We start from the raw sequence: 17,873 nt of genomic DNA, 5'->3' as shown, positions 1-17,873 counted from the left end.
TAAAAACTTCTTTAAGAGCATGCCCAACTGGCTTCTTGCAAGTAATCAAAGCACCAAAGGTGCTGAAACTCGGAAGTCGCTTGGCATGCAACCTACAAGATAGGTTCCCGATGGTTATTTTTTAAGCAATGTGCTAGAGTGCCAGTCATGACATGAACTAAGGTTTGAGAATGTTTTGGTGTTGAACCCATATTTTCCTTGCAACCTGCAGCAAAACAAAACAAAGATGTACACAAATATCGTGAAAAAAAGATTATTGCATTTGTTTACGTTCTTGAGACCTTAAACTTGATGTTGATTGTGACGCTTCTTGATAAAATGATTTTGCTTATAATACCATTCATGGGGCATAGTTAAAATTCAACACCACCAAAAGAGAGATAACTCCAATTATTAACTATCTTCTATGAAATTACTATGCGGACAAGCGGCAAAAAAATAGTTCGGCATCTCGATTTACCAGTTCGACAATATTTAGCTGAAAATTAACACTTAAAATGTTTGAAATATCATTCATTTTGGATATCGGTGAAATATTTAAAGTTTAAAAGAGAATCCCGCATTAATTTGAAGGAATCATTTCCGTCCATGAAGTTATCTGCCGGAAGCCCTTTAGTCGTTTTTATACTTACAATACTCGAAGCCACTCACGTGACTTCGGAGTAAAAATGGCAAACCCTTTGTTTCTACTCCAGGGCATCAGGGATGAATTTTCAGTCCCTGCATAAAGGTCTTACTTTTAACATATTATAAAATTAATATGCCCTTAGAGACTTATATATGCTCTTACACCTGTTTTTAAATACCAGTGTAGTGAACATTCAGAAAAGAATGAAAACTAAAAAATAACATCCCTCAATCATACGGTTTATAAAATGCTACACAGGCATAACTTTTTATGACCACAATTATAGATCTAAAACTTTATGTGCAAGCTCTAAATATCTTTTTAATTGGATTTGGATTAGTTATTTAAAGTTCTGAAAATGAGTGAGTGTGAAAACAGACCTAATAGAAACAGAATTTTTACCTGACCGTAACCAATAAAGATTGTTAGTTAAAGCTTATATATATAATTTTGAACTGCCTTTCATAAAAGGTGTTCAACATCAGAATTTGATAAATTATCAAAATCAAAATGCTGATAGCACTGGAGGTTTTTGATTCTTGTGAAAATTATAACATGAACAAGATTTCAAACATTATATGATGTTAAATAACATTGTGATCATACATTGCATTTGATATATTATTAAGAACTGTCCTTTTTTCATATGTATTAACTGAAAGTCAATCTATACTACTGATCCAACTTCACACACATTTACAACTTTTTGTTTCATTTTACCTTTTTCCCCAATTTTAAATTATCAAAAAGTTAATATGCATTTTCATTCAAAAGTTATATTAACAGAGTATTTATCGTACATATTAATTATGCTAAAATAAAACCAATATCAGCTTAAGATAATAATTTCCTTAACACAAGGTTGTCAAAATCTAAAGACTTTTATCAATTCGAATTTTCCCACCAATTTTACTTGGTTAAAATCACTGCTCTTCACGTCCTGTTGATAAATGGTAAAATATTAATGATAGGATGGAAGATTTGATTTATAAGTGTGTTAAAATAAACATATTAGATGCATTTATGCAAGAAATAAATTTCCTAAATGTAAATTTATTACTAAATATCTTTCAAGGCCAAAAAGGAGTCCCCCAAATCTTGAGTTGATATGAAGACTAGATCTTAATTTTATTTGCATAAATAATAGAATATTACTGAGCAGATAAATCTGTAAGAAGCATATTTACTTGTTTTAAAAGAGGTATTGAATGATATAAAAGGAATTACATTTGGACTATATTTTTGTGTAGTGTTCAGAAATAGTAGGGAAGTTCCAGTGATAGACCGGTGACATAAGGTATTTTGATCCTGAAGGATCACAAACCCCAAAAATAGACCCCGTTTATGTCATAATCAAGATAGCCTGCATCTACATATAGATCAGATCTATAAATCCAAACTTTGAAAGAAACTGCATTTAATTTGATCAAGCCTGACTAAACTGCAAACCCTTTATGCCATGTACAAAATTAAGTTATTCCCCTTTACACCAAAATAAGCAATTTTTCTACAGTTTTATTGAGTTTTGTGCAACTGTTTCTTAGCCCCTTATATGTAAATGGCCAAGGAAACAAACTCCAAATCAGTCCGATACTTTCAATAAGATATCTATTGTGCTAATTTCATGTGGATCCATTCACAGAAACTCTATCACTGTCAACAAAAAGGAGCTTCTTGTTTATTAGTACAGGAATTCATTCTATATTTAATGCAACCTTTTACAGAGTAAGATTTTCCCCACATTTGAGGTGGTCTAATAATATAAAAACATACAATAAGACTTATACAAGATTACATGGACAGACAAACAGAGAGCAGACAAAGAGATTCACATATATCAAAAATTTTGTTTGTAGAGAGTATGATAAGAATGTGATTAATAAAGAGTAATCAAGGGAACCAAGGTTATAGTGGTAATCAAAAGAATGTAATCCAGGGGCAAAGACCAGACATGGAAAACAGACATACACAACAAAGAACATAAAGTAACTAAAATCATACATACAAAGTAACAAAAGTAAATGAGCAACTCGGACTCCACTAGAAACTGGGAGCATGGACCAATAAATGTATACCCTCAATGACATGACAGTGAATCTTTTCTATTCACCAAATTTTGTCTGGACACCAAATGTCCATGGATGATGACAAGTATATGACCGCACATTTTTTTGCAGACATATAAAACACAGTTGTATACACAAAAGAAATTTATTTCTAAATATATATCTAAAAGACAAACAAACCTTGTAAAAAGTTGGCCAGATCTATCAAAGTTCTATCCTCATCATTTCCATCCCAGCGGTTCATTTTTAGGGCATTCCTAGGCTGTAGGGAGTATGACTTCTCATTCCAATCAACGAATATAACCTTAGACAAATCTCTGTTTAAACATCCCAAATCCTACAACAAAATATATTACCCTAAATAACTTAAGGGTACATAATGTAACCACCTCAATCAGAATTTGTTTTTTATCTGATCTTGATTTTTTGGCCAAGAAGTACTCCTACACACAAGAGATTGGAATTCTGTCCTTCCATACCCTTACCTCTTAATTCTGAGTGCAATATTGCATACTGCTCATTCCAATGTTCTTTGAAATCAGCAGAATTGAAGTAAAATATTTACCATTTACAACATTTTATACAATTTCTTTACCCTAAGACAGGAGAATGTGACAAAACAAGATAAACAAATGACCTACCGGATTAGAAAATCTAGCAATCCTGGAAATCCTTTGTAAAAGAGTTTAAATGAACTTCACATTTGGTTTTCAGTATTTTGAATGGGTACATCTGGTTGATAAATTTACTTTTTTTAATTGCAGAAATATTAAATTAACCAACATTTTGCCATTACCAATTTTAAATTTGTTTTGTCAAAAATACATATATTGTATTCCATAAATTTAGTCACCTAATTCAAAATGGATGGTTACTATGATAACTATATTACAAATGTTTTCTAGGTATTTAACAAAAATTTAGGATTTTTGTTGCTTGGTTTGCGGTGGGTTAAACTATTTTTAAATAAATTAAAACACACACGTTTAGCTTATTCACATTTGTGGCCAATTCAGAAAATAGCTTGCCAGACAACCTCTAGCACCAAGAGTAGGATAAGAAAAAGCAAAAGCAAAACCCCAAGTACACATGAAGTTGCAGGTGTTGGTGTGCTAGGTATACCCCAACTTCTACAGGAAGTTTATGTCAGACAGCAACCTTAATTGCTTGCAACATTTGCCAGATCTACATAAAGCCATAGGCAAAATTTGAAATAAATCCATCCATTGGTACCCAAGATAATTGCGACAAATTTCAGACTGTTTAAAAATTGAATAGATGGCAAGTAATGAGACTTTTGCTATTAAGATACAGGAAACAATAATGCAATATACTCAGGTAATATTATAATCAAGGAGACTGAAATCAAATTAAATTGCAAATTATAAAAATTCAAAAGTAATGGAAATATAAAAAAAAAAAATCTATGCTTAAGTTTGAAATGATTTAGCTTAGAGTAGTCAAACTACCTTATGTTCGACCGTATGCCTAGACCTTATGACCTCTTCATGTGGCTTCAGCAATAAGTCAGGATGATCAGAATGTATTAAAATATAAGATACCCCCATTATTCAAACCAACTGCATCTATACATTTAAATGAGGAGACCTCATTTGTGTGTCACTTCTCTTCCTTCTGCGATAAATTAATCATGATGCCTTTGTGTGCTACAGGTACCATGCATAGTTGATAAATTTTTTTTTTTTTTTTTTTTTTTTTTTTAGGGGGGGGGGGGGGGCAATTTAGCCTCTTGTGGCGGAGCGCAAAGGTTCCTACTCCTATCGAATACCACAACAGGGTTCTTTAACATGCGAGAAACATGGCATCTTTCCCAACACGGTGCACCACTATGGTTTGCGGTAAGGTTTTCCATATTATAGCCTGACAACTCTAATTTTTTACTTTCTATTTTATAACTGACTCTTGCCTGGCCCTGTTCAAAAATATGTATATAAAAAAATAATCTTTAGAAATCACTCTGATCCCACCATAATGCTTTCACATATTGAAAATGAATACATGTAATTTGATAATAACTTCATCAAATAAGTGGTGAAAAATTAGAACAAAAAGCAGATTTATGATGGAAAGGTTAAAGGGTGGCTTATTCTTAATGGATTATTTTGTTATCCCCATTATATGTAATTCAATCTTTTCTACATGGCTTACATGCACATGTATCTCTTCTGGACCAAGGACAAATTCAAGAGGGGGCCGGACCACAAGCCTACCCCCTTTTAGTTACTGCTCAAAAAGTTGGATTGTTTATAAAGTAAAAACTGAAGACCAGAAAGATGTCAACTCCCTAATTTGGAAATTTTCCTGGATCATACTGGTACCATAAACATTTTTTTTTTTTAATCATAACTGCACGTGCAATTCAATGACACAAATTCTATCCCCCATGATGTTATGTTTTCATGTTAATTGGAGAAAATTGACTTCCAAATATATCCATTTGGTCTGCATACCCCTATTGTCAAACTTCATGATCCAGGACTGTTGCCATGACAATGTATATCCATATTCCAGGCAAGGCAACATGTATATATCTACGGCAAGCCTAAGTGAACAAAAATTCCTGTTTATTCATATTTATAAATATTTATAATATTTATAAATATGGCAGTTATAAATATCAATAATTCAATTATAATTATTTACAATTCAATTATAAATATTTATAATTCAAGCCAAAGTGGATAAAAATGCTCATTTATAAATATTTATAAATAATTATAAATATTTATAGTTCATTTATTAATATTTGTAACTCATTTATAAAAATTTACAAATACACTTTGCTGCTATTGTTTTATCCTAGCTATTAATGAACATATTCTTTGCTGCAATATCAGGGGGGGATCCAGGTTTCTAGTGTTGTGTATGGCAAGCCGCTTTCATATTTATTCCAGATTTTAGATACATCATACAAGTAAGGTACAGACTGTGAGATGAATGTGCTTTGGGTCCTGTTTTGCCCCTGTTGAATATATATATATGGCCAAAAATGGACAAAAAGACCATTTTTTTCTGCACTATCAGAAATACCAAATTTGATGTCTCTTCCATATTTGCCAGCATTGCTGACATAACAAAAGTTTATAAATTTCTGTAATATGCATAACAACATATCATATCCTAACTACCTACAAAGTCTTAAGAATTCTAAGGAGTTGCACTTACAAACAGACAGACAGACATATGGACATGGTAAAAACAATATGTCTTCCTACAAAAAAGGGAAGACATAATTTCTACCTCTCTAGATTTGGCTTGTACTATCAACAACATTAGTATACTACCTTTACATGATGTCCATCCATGTATCTTGTAGCATCTCTGTATAGTCTGTAGTTAATATAACCTTTCTGATCTAATGTGTGTAGTATTGGGTCAGCATTCTATAATGAACAGAGTAAAATATTCTGAAGAATGATAACCTGTATCAAATTGCCTATACCAACTAAAAACTTAATATTTCATGACTTGGTCTGATAAGACTGGCCAAGCCTAGGTCTGAAGTTGGGATGTAAAATACCTGGCAATGTGAAGAAAGGCATGATATATTTGCATGGTAAACATTCCATGAGAGGTCAATGCACTTGGAAGTTGTCTTTTGCTATTTTTTTACTTTCTAAATGTATGTTGTATTCAAATAACAGCTGCCCTTTAAGCACATGATACGCCCGTTGCCCTTTTAACTTGTCCTTCTGCTTTTAATGAATTTATTATGAATTTGACACTATCAAGGCTACCTCAATTTTTACTAAGTTTGTTGTCTTAATTTTTCACACATACATTTCTACCTTGTTTAAAACACACTTTTCTGACAAGGTTACCAAGTACCTTTTATATTTATTAGTCAATCATCAGAATAAATGGTCTGTTTTAAACGATTTTTCAACAAATAAAATTCCCTTGGCTGTTTCCTGCCATTTTTATAGAGTTAAAATTCCTAATATGGAAAACTTGAAAACCTCCCTTTTTTTAAGTATAAAAATTCATAACACAGAAACGAAAAATCTGAATTTATAAAAATCGAAAGGAAACTTATGTCAATGGATATGAACAATTCACCAAAGCTTCATAAAAGTTGGTGAGAGTGTTTTGGAGTTATTGCCCAAAAACTTGAAGATCCCCCTTTTTTCAAAGGAAAAAAATCCATAACACGCAAATGAAAAATCTGAAATTTATGAAAATCAAAAGGGAGCTTACGTCAATACACATGAACAATTCACCAAAGTTTCATTAAAGTTGGTGAAAGTGTTTTGAAGTCATTGTCTGAAGTGTGGACAATGGACGGACGAATGGACTGATGGACAGACAACAATATACCATAATACATCCCATCTTTGATGGGCGTATAAAAACCATAATAGTTTTAAGAGGACACCATAATGATGTCATGATAAATTAAATAGTTACCATGCCCGAGTCTTGAGTGTATACCACTACTTCATACACAGGAGCACCTACACTCTGTAGAAAATATTCTAAATGTGGTCTTTTCTTAAATCTCCAACCTGTTCCATACTGAAATAAAAAGCAGTTCTTTAAATAATCCACCATTTCAAAAGAGTAAACAAATGAATTTGCGTGGTGTACCACATTAAGATACCACAAAGGACAATAAAAACATGAACATGTACATGCAATAACTCAGCACATAATGACCAAAATCAAGGGAAAATAAATTCTTCTTGGGATACAGATATGACACCTGAGGTCAAATTATGAACAGATGGGATACAACATTAAAACTTGATACTTGACCTGATTTTTTTCAGCTGGGAGAAAAAAAATAGATATTCAGTTTTACATTATCATTTTTACTGCCCCCAACTACTACTACCTACAACTTAAGAGGTTGGAATTCCATTTCTCTATACCCAAACCTCTTACTTCCAAGCACCATATTGAATAACGCTCGCTCCAACATTCTTTGAAATCGGCAGAATTATAGTAAACTATTTACCATTTAAAACGTTTTATACAGTTTCTTTACCATAACACTGAAGAAAGGGACTAAACTGAAGAAAAACAAATGACCTACCTGATGAGAAAATCCAGCAATCCTGGAAATCCTATGTAAATGCAGTTAACATGAACTTCATATTGGTTTTTAGCTTTTTGAGTATAAAATTACAGATTTTAAAATTTAACAAACGAACTGCCTTTACCAACTTTAAGTTCGTTTTGTCAAAACTATATTGTATTCCATAAAATTAGTGACCTAATTAAAAATTACTGATTATTTTGACAACTGTCTTCATTACAAATGTTTTCTAGATATTTAACAAATATTTAGGATTTTTATCACTCGATTTCTGGTAGGTTAAACTTCTTTTATGTAAATAAAAGACTTAAAATATTTTAAAACACGTGTTTAGCTAATTCACATTTGTGGTAGCTTTCATCATGTCAGATGTTAGAGGTTAGGAATGCACCAAGTCACAAAATAGCTTGCCAGACAACCTCTAGCATTGCTGGAGTACCAAACTACAAGAAATTGACAATAACAAATTGTAACATCTTTTTTTGAAATAAAGTTATGGACAATGCCTGCTTTTAGTTTGTTCATTTAAAAACTAGAAAAAAATCAGGAAGCCAAGTCTGTGAAAAGATCAAACAAACATGACTGCATAGATTTTACCACCTCAATAAAATCATGTTGAAGGATTAAGGTAATTTGGGAAACAAGTTAACACTAGCTAAAGATAATAAAATCATAATACCTTTAATCAAACAGAATGTTAACAGTCCATATACACAAACAAACAAACAAAACACAAGAGGCTCCCAGGACCCTGAGTTGCTCACCTTGTTAAATTTTGCCTTTCAAGGACAATAAATTTAATAAGATGTTGTCCAACAATTTTGACTCAAGTAGACTTTGGTAGGACTTATTACAAGGATTATTTCATCCATTGAAAGTCTCTTTCTACCTATCATAGTTTTCATGATATTGGCTGAAAACTGTAAAAAAAAAAAAACCAACAAAAAAACTTCATTTTTCACCATTCAAGTGCAATGACTCTTACAAGGAGTCATCTGACTACTTATATCCCTGGAGACTTTTGTAGGCCTTATAAAAAGGATCATTAGCATCAATTGAAAGAATTTGGCTTTTAAACCTAATGGTTTTGGAGATACAATAAGCTGTCTGACCCCTATGTTCTATTTTTATTATAAAAAATGAAAATGCAATCCAGGGGCTGCTCTGGCTTTCAGAATTCTGTTGCCAGAAAAATTGCCAGCTGATGCATGAATAAAGCAGGTTTTTAGCTCTAGTCTTAGTCAGGATCTAAAACCATTAGTCACTTTTTGTATGCAAAATAATAAAGTACTTCTCCAGAAACAAGTGTTTCATTTCTACCAAGGACTTTATATTACTATGCTCATAAAACATGCTCATTGTTGACCTTGTCCTTTGTGGTCTAATTAAGTTTATCTTAAAATATAATTTTGTTTTTAATTTATAAATTCTCAGCAAACTTCGTTCTTTTTTCAAGTGATAAAACTTCTAGCAAACTACCATTGACCATTAATTGTGTCCCTTTTAAATTATCTCAAATTCTATTTATCTGAATATAATTAGAATTTGGGAATCCCCATCTATTTGTTTATCAATTTTCCTGCCAAAAAAGGCACAATGACAAAAGTGTAAACAAATGTCATCTATTTTCTTTTATTAATTCTTGCTTTTCAAAGTGTTTTAGACACATCCTGATAGGATAATCATTGTTAATTGGATTTAATTTATTCTGTTATAAGGTAAATCTGTTTCTGAATGTATCATATAGTTTAACAGGGCTGTGGCTGTGAAGCTTGTATGTAGCCACGTGCACATGGCAATGACTGTGTTAACCTTTTACCAGAAGATAAGAGTTTTTATTGGCTCAATAATATATTTACATCTGATTGACACATCCCAGGAGGATATTGTGAGTCACAGTCACCTGATCTTATTACTTTTGATAGGCTTCAGTCGTAAATTGTTTATGGTCAATTAACTTTGACCAGGTGTCAACACAATTGTTTAACTGGAGAGAATATCCATTGCTGAAAAACTTCATGTCAATTTTAATATACAAAACCTAGGCACCAAGGAAATCGCCAACTGGTTAATTTTGTTGCCAGGTCAAACAAAATTAGCAAATTGCGACATTGGCGAAGCCCAGCGCGGTCCTTGGCACCAAAACATTATACAACCACAAAAATTATATAAAAAAGACAATACATACAGTCCAGTCTGGATGAACTAAGACGTCATTCATTTCTAGAACCAGTGTGTATGGAGGTTGATAGTAGGGGTACTGTACAGGATCTGGTAACAACTTCTCTCTAGATGGCTCAATTATTGCCTGCGTAACAGTTGAAAATGTTAATAGCATATCTATCTGTATATTTGTGAAATTTAATTTCACCTAAAACTTCAATTGATTAGAAGTACTTTCTCTCAGGGGTTTAAATATAGGGATTCATACAGTATACTGGATTGGAATTAGTCCTGACTTCAGGAAATGCTTGCTTCTGATCCTTTACTAAGTCCCACTCCAAAACAGTTCAAGTCTAAACCCCCAAAATGATCCAAGTATGACCTTAGAATATGGTAGAACAATATCATTAACATTGATGTTTTTAATGGAGTTCTTTAGGTAATTACAATTAATGTACACAACTTTCTTTGCTCTCTTATAAAGCCCTTTTTTCACATGTACTTACTTGCTTTTGTTTATTTGCTTCTTTCCAAGCTCTTTTAAAGTAAGCTTCAACAACTGGTACTGTGAAAAGCAAAAAAAAGTCATTTCAAGAATGATCCATGTCTATTTCAGGCCTTGACTTAACTAAAATGATGAACATATTAAATTCCCTATTGGAATCTCTCAACACCTGAAGAATCTGTAACAGCATTCCAATGGCAATAACACTGCCTACCATAATCTTCCATGTAAACAGCACACTTTTTTTAAAGCTTTTTCTTTGTTCTAGAAGGGGGTACATGGTATACATCAAAACAATGAGTTTCTAGATTTTTTTCTGGAGACATAATTTTCAAGAATCAGAACCAAAGTCGTCAACAAAAGACAACATCAAGCCATTTTGTATTTTTGAGAACAGTTTTATGTGAAATAAACAAATAAAGTTTTACTGCTATTTAATACTTGTTTTATCCATAAATGCTGTTTTCTTGCATTCCAGTTTGTATGAAAAATCACGACTAGCTTTTAATTTTTCTCTCAAAACACATCCTAATTTGAACTTCTTCACCTGTGTGCGGTGGAGTGTCAAATACACAATAACAGGAGTACCAACCTGTCATTGGACCCATTGTCACTTAATTATCAAATATCAAAAGATCAACTTCAAAGGTGAAAACAATTGTCACTAGGATTAATCCTTTAATCTGCTTGATGTCAAATATCAATACACAAGAATGGCAAATTAAAACATCATTTTATAAACGGAGGGACTTGATGCATTTTGTTTTAGTGAAATACCTAATTTGCATACGAACAGGTCTTCTAAACATTTTAGCTGACTTGATGAACGGATCCAATACATTGCTGTATATCAATCAATGAATGGCATGCAAATGTACGGAAACATAAAAAAATACTTTTATTTAAAAGATTAATGATTGAAGGAAATGGATTTCAGGGAATTTACCATAAGTCTTTCACCTCAATGTAGTCTTCAGACTTCTGCTGGTGATTTTTCCTTGCTTCCCTGTGTGTCCTTTACACATAAACTAACTTTTTTTGTTGATCTGCCTTGCCAAGAATGTGGTGTGCAGTACACATGAAATGTGTGTGCAATACACAGAAGAAAACAGTAAACTTCCTAGCACTACCTGTAAACTTTACTGGTCACTTTTAACAAAATAAGCATTCTGAGAGTATTCACAATTGCATGGCAATACAAAGTCCCCTACCAGAAGAAATTTCTGTTGAAGTGAACAGAATGCAAACTTAATCATAATTTGTTAATGAGAAAAATGCAGAAAACTGAGTTTGCATTAATTTCCTATGTCCAACGGCCATACCTGAGCAAATATTCAATAGACCAAAACATAATTCCAGCTTAATTTGCAACTTGTCAATGTAAGCAATGTACCAAATACCAAAGGTATATCTGCTAGCATGAGGAAAAAGTGCAGAAAACAGTTTTTGCACTAATTTTCCAAGTCCAAGGGCCATGACTCAGCAAAAATAAAAACAAAGGACCAGAACACAATTCAAACTAGATCTGCAACTTGTCATTGTTAAGCACTGTACCAAATATCAATTATACTGCAATCATGATGAAAAATGGAAAACAGAGTTATCACATGAATTCTTAGTGTCCAAGGGCCATAAATGAGCAAAAAAAACAATGGACGGGAACAAAATTTAAACTTGATCTGTAACTTGACATGGTAAAGTAATGTACCAATATCAACTGTATACAGGTAGACATCAATGACAATGAGAAGTTTCTGTAAATTCTGTTTGAAAATTAACAATTGACATTTTCATCTATGAAAAACTTCTCCCTGTCAAAGACAAATGGGAGAAATGAGCACAAACAAGGGGAAGTTTTTGCATATATGTTAAGCCCTGGTATCTCAGCAAGCATGTAAAAAAAAAGTGCAGAAAACTGACTTGCCAGACTGATGGACAGTGCATAAAGTCCCCTTCAGCCGAAGTTGCCAGCAGGAGACTAATAAATTACGTGATACAGACTTGAGTCAAGACCCTGAACAGATAACCCTTCATACTAAGGCTGCAAAAATTTCAAGTTATTTCTTTGTAAGGTTTCAAAGTTTTAGCTTAAAAATACTTGGAGAATATGCAAATACTATAATTATTCTACAATGTCCTAATAATATAAGTGAGACATGGATGATAAGAATAACCTGAACTACATTAACAACTCTTCTCAAGCATTACTATCATGTTGAGAAACTTTATCGACTTAAATATGTGTACATACATTTTGTAAACTCATCTTCAATCTGTAAGAGAGAAAAAACCATCACATTTCAGTAAAAAATTTTATATTATATACTAACATCATCAGCAAATATAAAGCTTCGCAGAGTACAGCATGACATGACAGCAGCCAGTTAAACTCGAGTGTGGATACATTATTAGTTTTTGACACACTTAAACATGAGGATTAACAGTTCTTTATGGACACAACATGACTGGTTTAGATACAGAATTGCATAATATTTTGAAATTCGATTTAAGTAAAAAGTTCGGTTTCAGGGTGCTTTCACATGTCTTTTTGTACCACATTATCCCAAAAACAGTCAGTGATAAAGTAAATTTGATACATACTTCTTAAACCTCTTGTAAAGAGGAATAGTTTACAAAAAAATCACTAAAATCAGCTAAAAATTTTTATAAATAGTCTTTCAAAAATAATGTGTATGGTCCCATTGACTCTTTGTATACTGGTTGAAAAAAGGCGGATATGGACTTTCAAAAGAATCTAATGATAAAACTTCTAAATCAGACCAAAAATTAAAAAACTGATTTTTCAGGGGGTATGGACCCTCTTTTAACTCGAAAACTGTAAGAGATATCTGAAATCTGATTTAGACAGGCAGGCAATTGCATAAGTACCACAGCAGTTTGACGGTCTTAAATTTAGGGCAGCTCATTCCTCTACCAAAAAACTTACAGATCAAATGGTGGAAAAGCAGCTTTTTTTTGGATTGATTACATAAAGCTAAAATATGACTTACTTCATTTCCACCAGGATCCACTAATGGAGCTCCTGAAATAAAAAATACATCACAATTTAATTTATCTAAATTACATGTTTTATAGCTAATTCAGTATTCTCTATTTAGAACCCTAAACCTATTTATTTGCCATTGTTTGCAGCACTATAAATTTTAAAACTGTACTATTTTAATTGAGTACACTAAAGGTACTGTGCTATACATGTACATGTATTTTCCAAGAAAAGCTGCCAGAGCTAAAGAGAATGGAAAGCATTTTCCACTACATTGTCCTTGTCGAGAAACTAAACAAAAACCATTTATTGATAACCTTAAGGTTAATTGTAGAACTTTCAAGCTTGAGACTGCTGGTATTTTTGTTCCTGTACAAATGTATGTCTTTTAGTGTCAGAGAAAAAAGTTATTAAAAAATGCTGCGCAGGGCACAGCTTGTTCCGACCTTAAAGATAGAACATTTTGGGCATGTATGGACACATTTGCATTGAGTCACAATCTCCAAAATGAATCTTAAACTTTCTTTGGGAATATGACACCTTGTGTTACATATTCAAAGAGATCCATTCTTTTCCACTAAAATTGCATTTATCATCCAGAAATCAGAAAATGCTCGTTTCTGGCCTTATATTGGTTCAAGACACAACCCCCAAAATCAATTGCAATCTTCCTTTTAGTGGCATAGCACCTTGTAGTACAATATAAAAGAGATCCACTCACTTTTGCTCAATTTATTGTACGGACATCAGGAAAACAATTGTTTTACTGCAGTTAAGCTTCACGATCACCTTTTAACAAGTATGGGCTTTACATGTATTTCACCACAATTTTCTCTCTAACTAAAGATGAACCTGTGCACTTGGGTATAATTTAAAGCATAATTAAAAGGAAAATTCCTTGTTAGTTTTAAAATATCAAAATTGCTTTTGCTGTGCATTTTTATATTACATGTAACAGTGTTCTCCCCAGGATTTTCAGATAACGCTGTATTCAGTGCAAGTGACACGACGTTAATATGTATCGTGTCGAAACATGCCACTTTGTATTAATGTACTATATAAAAATTGATCAGTGTATTAAAAATATCCATTGCTGTTTATGTTTACATGAGTTATTTGTAGATAAATATTATACGTTTTTTCTTCTTTTGCAATAATTATTACTTTGATACCATTTTTTATTTTTCCTTTTTAAATTAACAGGAAAACCAAAGATATTCTATCAAATTATGATAAGTAATTCTTCATAAACATTTCCTCTAATTCATACAAACCCAGTGTTCTTCGAATTTTTGCTGACAGCAGAAACATTGGAAATTACAATTTTTCATTTGTTTGGAGGCTCAATGGCTCATTTGAATGTGATATTCATTTGATTAAGAGCAGTCTCTATTAAACTCTTTTTCTAGTCTGTAACTTACAATACATTTATAAATTTAGAAAATTATCTAATCAGGTACATATAATAGACTATTCATGTTTCCTAAAAAAAATCAGTAGTGTGGAGTCGACTTAGTTATACCAGAAAAAAACATAAATCTTATTCTTGTTATTTAAAGCTGGCACACTACTTGTTTTTTTTGTTCTTAAATATTATGTTAATATGTAGTTTATTAGTGACAAAAACCCCATATAATGACTTACAAAAAAAAAATTTTCCTCATAACCGTTGTACCATTTTTAGACTTGGTTTTTCCCACAAAAAAAAATTGTGCTCTTGATACACAACAACATGGCAATGTAAACAAAAGACAGCCGTTTCCTTTTTCTTTTCAAAGTGTTTTGGAAGTATCTGATGGAATAAATATTGTTTGGGAATTTAATATGTTCTTTTATAAGGTAAATCATCTTCTTAATGTTGAAAACATCTTGTGATTGTGCAATTATTCAACTTTGCATTTATAAATAGCCATGTGCTTTTGGCCGGGGGTTGAGTGAATTTTTACAATAGTCAGTTTTGACTGGTTCAGTAGAAGATATTAGTATCTGATTGACACCTTCATTAAAATTAATTTGTGGCCAGGTGGAGTGACTGATAAAGAATTTGTCGGCAATGTCACAATTTGTTATTGGCTTCAGACACCTGTGCGGTCATGCTGTGATCAACTGACCATAGCGTGTTTACTGATATCGGTTTCAAGGGCTAATTACCTTGTAGGATGCCATAATAACCTTGGGGCACATGTTTCCTGTTGCAATTGATTTTTATTCCTCAAAATTAACTTTATAGCACAGCGCTGGTAGCAAGATAGTACAGTACCGATCTCGATAGTGCAGCACTCAATCGTGATAGCGATGTAAAGCGCAGAGCTTTAATGGCCTGGAGAGAACACTGTAATTTTGCTGAGAGTGCCAAAATAAACTAAGAAGAGATAATGTTTTGTGATCTTCCACATGCGTTAAAAAGGTATTCAAATTGATGTGTTGGTCAATAAAAGAACAATAGACACCTATAAATAATAGATAATTTAAACTGTATAAGTGAGTAGACCATATTAAGTGACAATCAGGTGCTGGTTTATTTTGTGACCCTCTGCAGAGCACAGCAATAGTCAGGCCATTTTTGATATAATTTTACATGAAATGAAAGTATCTTTCTCATAACTGGAGCATGCAATGCCATAATAACTTTTTAGAAATGCAGTTATGTCTCTGGTCAGAAGGAAAATTAAGGTCAAACTAAACCCATTTATTGAAAGGTAATGATGGACCTTAATATACTGTAAACCAAGAAATTTTTGCACTGTCTTTTTTTTTTTGGCTATTTCTGTGATCAATCTACTTCCATGCAGCTTTCAATTCGCAATCATTCCACACATTGCATTAGAATGTTCCTAGAAGAAAATATTCACGACAGTTTAATTTTTGCAAAATAGGTCTTACCATGAAAATTTCACAAGTTACAATAGTAAAATTCTAAGAAATGCTTGTTTTTGGTCCCTTATTCCAAAAAGTTGGGTTCATACATGTAACTCCTATAATTAAAACAGACTTTCCTTTAAAGCTGCATTAGCTGTCAATTTCATAAATTTTTGTTGCTGTTGAAAAATATACCTTAACTTTGAATTATTTCTACTAAATTGTACTTTTCGTGTATAACTTCATTTGATATCCACAAATAAAATGCATTAAATACATGAAATAGGAGTCTATATATTTATTGTCTTGCAAGACAAAAAATCGACCTAGATGAATTTGTATGCATGTGACTTCTGATAACCTTCATCCGTGCATGTGCTGTAAGGGTTGCTTCTTTAATAACAAATCTGATTGCAAAGCGAAAGTGGTTATTCAACGGTAAGAAAGACTGACGGACTCAAGCTGTAAAAGAAAAAAGTTCGAATATAGCGCAAGGATCCTTTTGAAATTTACCTACTGTGATATAATGTGGCTCAAATATGGTCATTATTTATTTATAAACTAATCAAGAAGTAGATGAAATGAAATGAAAACAAGACACATGCTCACCTGCGTATCCCTTATTGTTATTTTTTACAAAGGTTAAAGCGTTTCAAACCCAGGTGAATGTCCTGTCAGCCATCTTCAGAAGTAATGGTGAAAAATAATTAGATCAAAGCTATCGATCTTCTCTGATTAAAAAAACATTGTTTTCACAATATTCTATAGGTATTATCGACATTTATTGCTTTCAATTGGATTACTCTTATTTCATTGAATCAGCAAATTTCAGTAGAATCATAACTGAACAAATTTGGCAGCTAATGCAGCTTTAATAGTATGAAACCTTGCTATAGTTCAACATTCTTATATTCAAGTTATTGCACAGAAACCCAGTGTCTACTGACATAAAAACGACACAGACAAAAACACTGAAAACAAAACAGACGAAGACAACAGTGCCATACCATTAAATAATGGCAAAGTTAGTGATTGTATAAAAAGGTATATGTAACTAAACCCTGATGTTTCATAAATACAATTGGTATCAATGTTTTATACTCCACCAGCAAAAGAGAGTCAAATGTATATATATATTTGTATGCAAATGATTATGGTTGGAAAATGATTTTTAAAAATTACCCCAGGAGTATACAATGGTGCTACCAGCGAACAAAAAAGTTCCTCCCATGGATATAAGTCCCAACTTCCAGGCATTCTCTCCGGTCCAATTGGACTTCTTTTTTTCCTTTTTATCTGATTCCTTGTCACCATTGTCCACTTTTTCGTCAGTTTGAACTCGTTGGCTTAAAATTTCATCAGTCAAAGAAGCAGTTTGCTTTGTAGAATAGTATAAAACGGTAGGAATATTGTGTACTGTAGGCGTGCTAACACTCTTGGACGACAATAAAATAGTGCTTTTTTCATGGAGTTTAGAGAAGTATGTCCTTGAGTAAGTTTTATGTGATTTTAAACCAAATAATGTCCGTAATACACATGTCGACTTGAGGGCTGACATCTTGAGACCGAAATATGGCTATAACGTCCCA

The 17,873-nt window shown here is 32.4% G+C and overlaps 1 protein-coding gene across 2 annotated transcripts in view; it reads right to left on the bottom strand.

Annotated features, from left to right (window-relative positions):
* The window catches only part of LOC148624278 (mitochondrial import inner membrane translocase subunit TIM50-like), a 34,136-nt gene extending 16,266 nt beyond the window's left edge, over positions 1–17,870 (bottom strand). The window contains exons 1-8 of one of the 2 annotated variants that reach the window (XR_015919653.1): positions 17,467–17,870; positions 13,433–13,464; positions 12,673–12,694; positions 10,423–10,481; positions 9,942–10,061; positions 7,123–7,230; positions 6,000–6,098; positions 2,875–3,031 (exon numbers count right to left, since the gene is read on the bottom strand). Coding sequence is in view for 1 of the 2 variants with exons in the window: in XM_088566938.1 (XP_088423064.1) it covers positions 2,875–3,031; positions 6,000–6,098; positions 7,123–7,230; positions 9,942–10,061; positions 10,423–10,481; positions 12,673–12,694; positions 13,433–13,464; positions 17,467–17,842 (973 nt within the window). In the remaining variant the exon portion in view is untranslated. The remainder of the gene's footprint in view (positions 1–2,874; positions 3,032–5,999; positions 6,099–7,122; positions 7,231–9,941; positions 10,062–10,422; positions 10,482–12,672; positions 12,695–13,432; positions 13,465–17,466) is intronic. The other variant, XM_088566938.1, reaches the window with a different exon arrangement.
* Positions 17,871–17,873: the final 3 nt, after the last annotated feature.

This window comes from Perna viridis, chromosome 2 (genome assembly GCF_037379345.1).
Source record: "Perna viridis isolate PV_CMFRI_1.1 ecotype Kerala chromosome 2, ASM3737934v1, whole genome shotgun sequence".
Lineage (NCBI taxonomy): Eukaryota > Metazoa > Mollusca > Bivalvia > Mytilida > Mytilidae > Perna > Perna viridis.
This window is presented reverse-complemented; position numbering and strand designations above follow the sequence as displayed.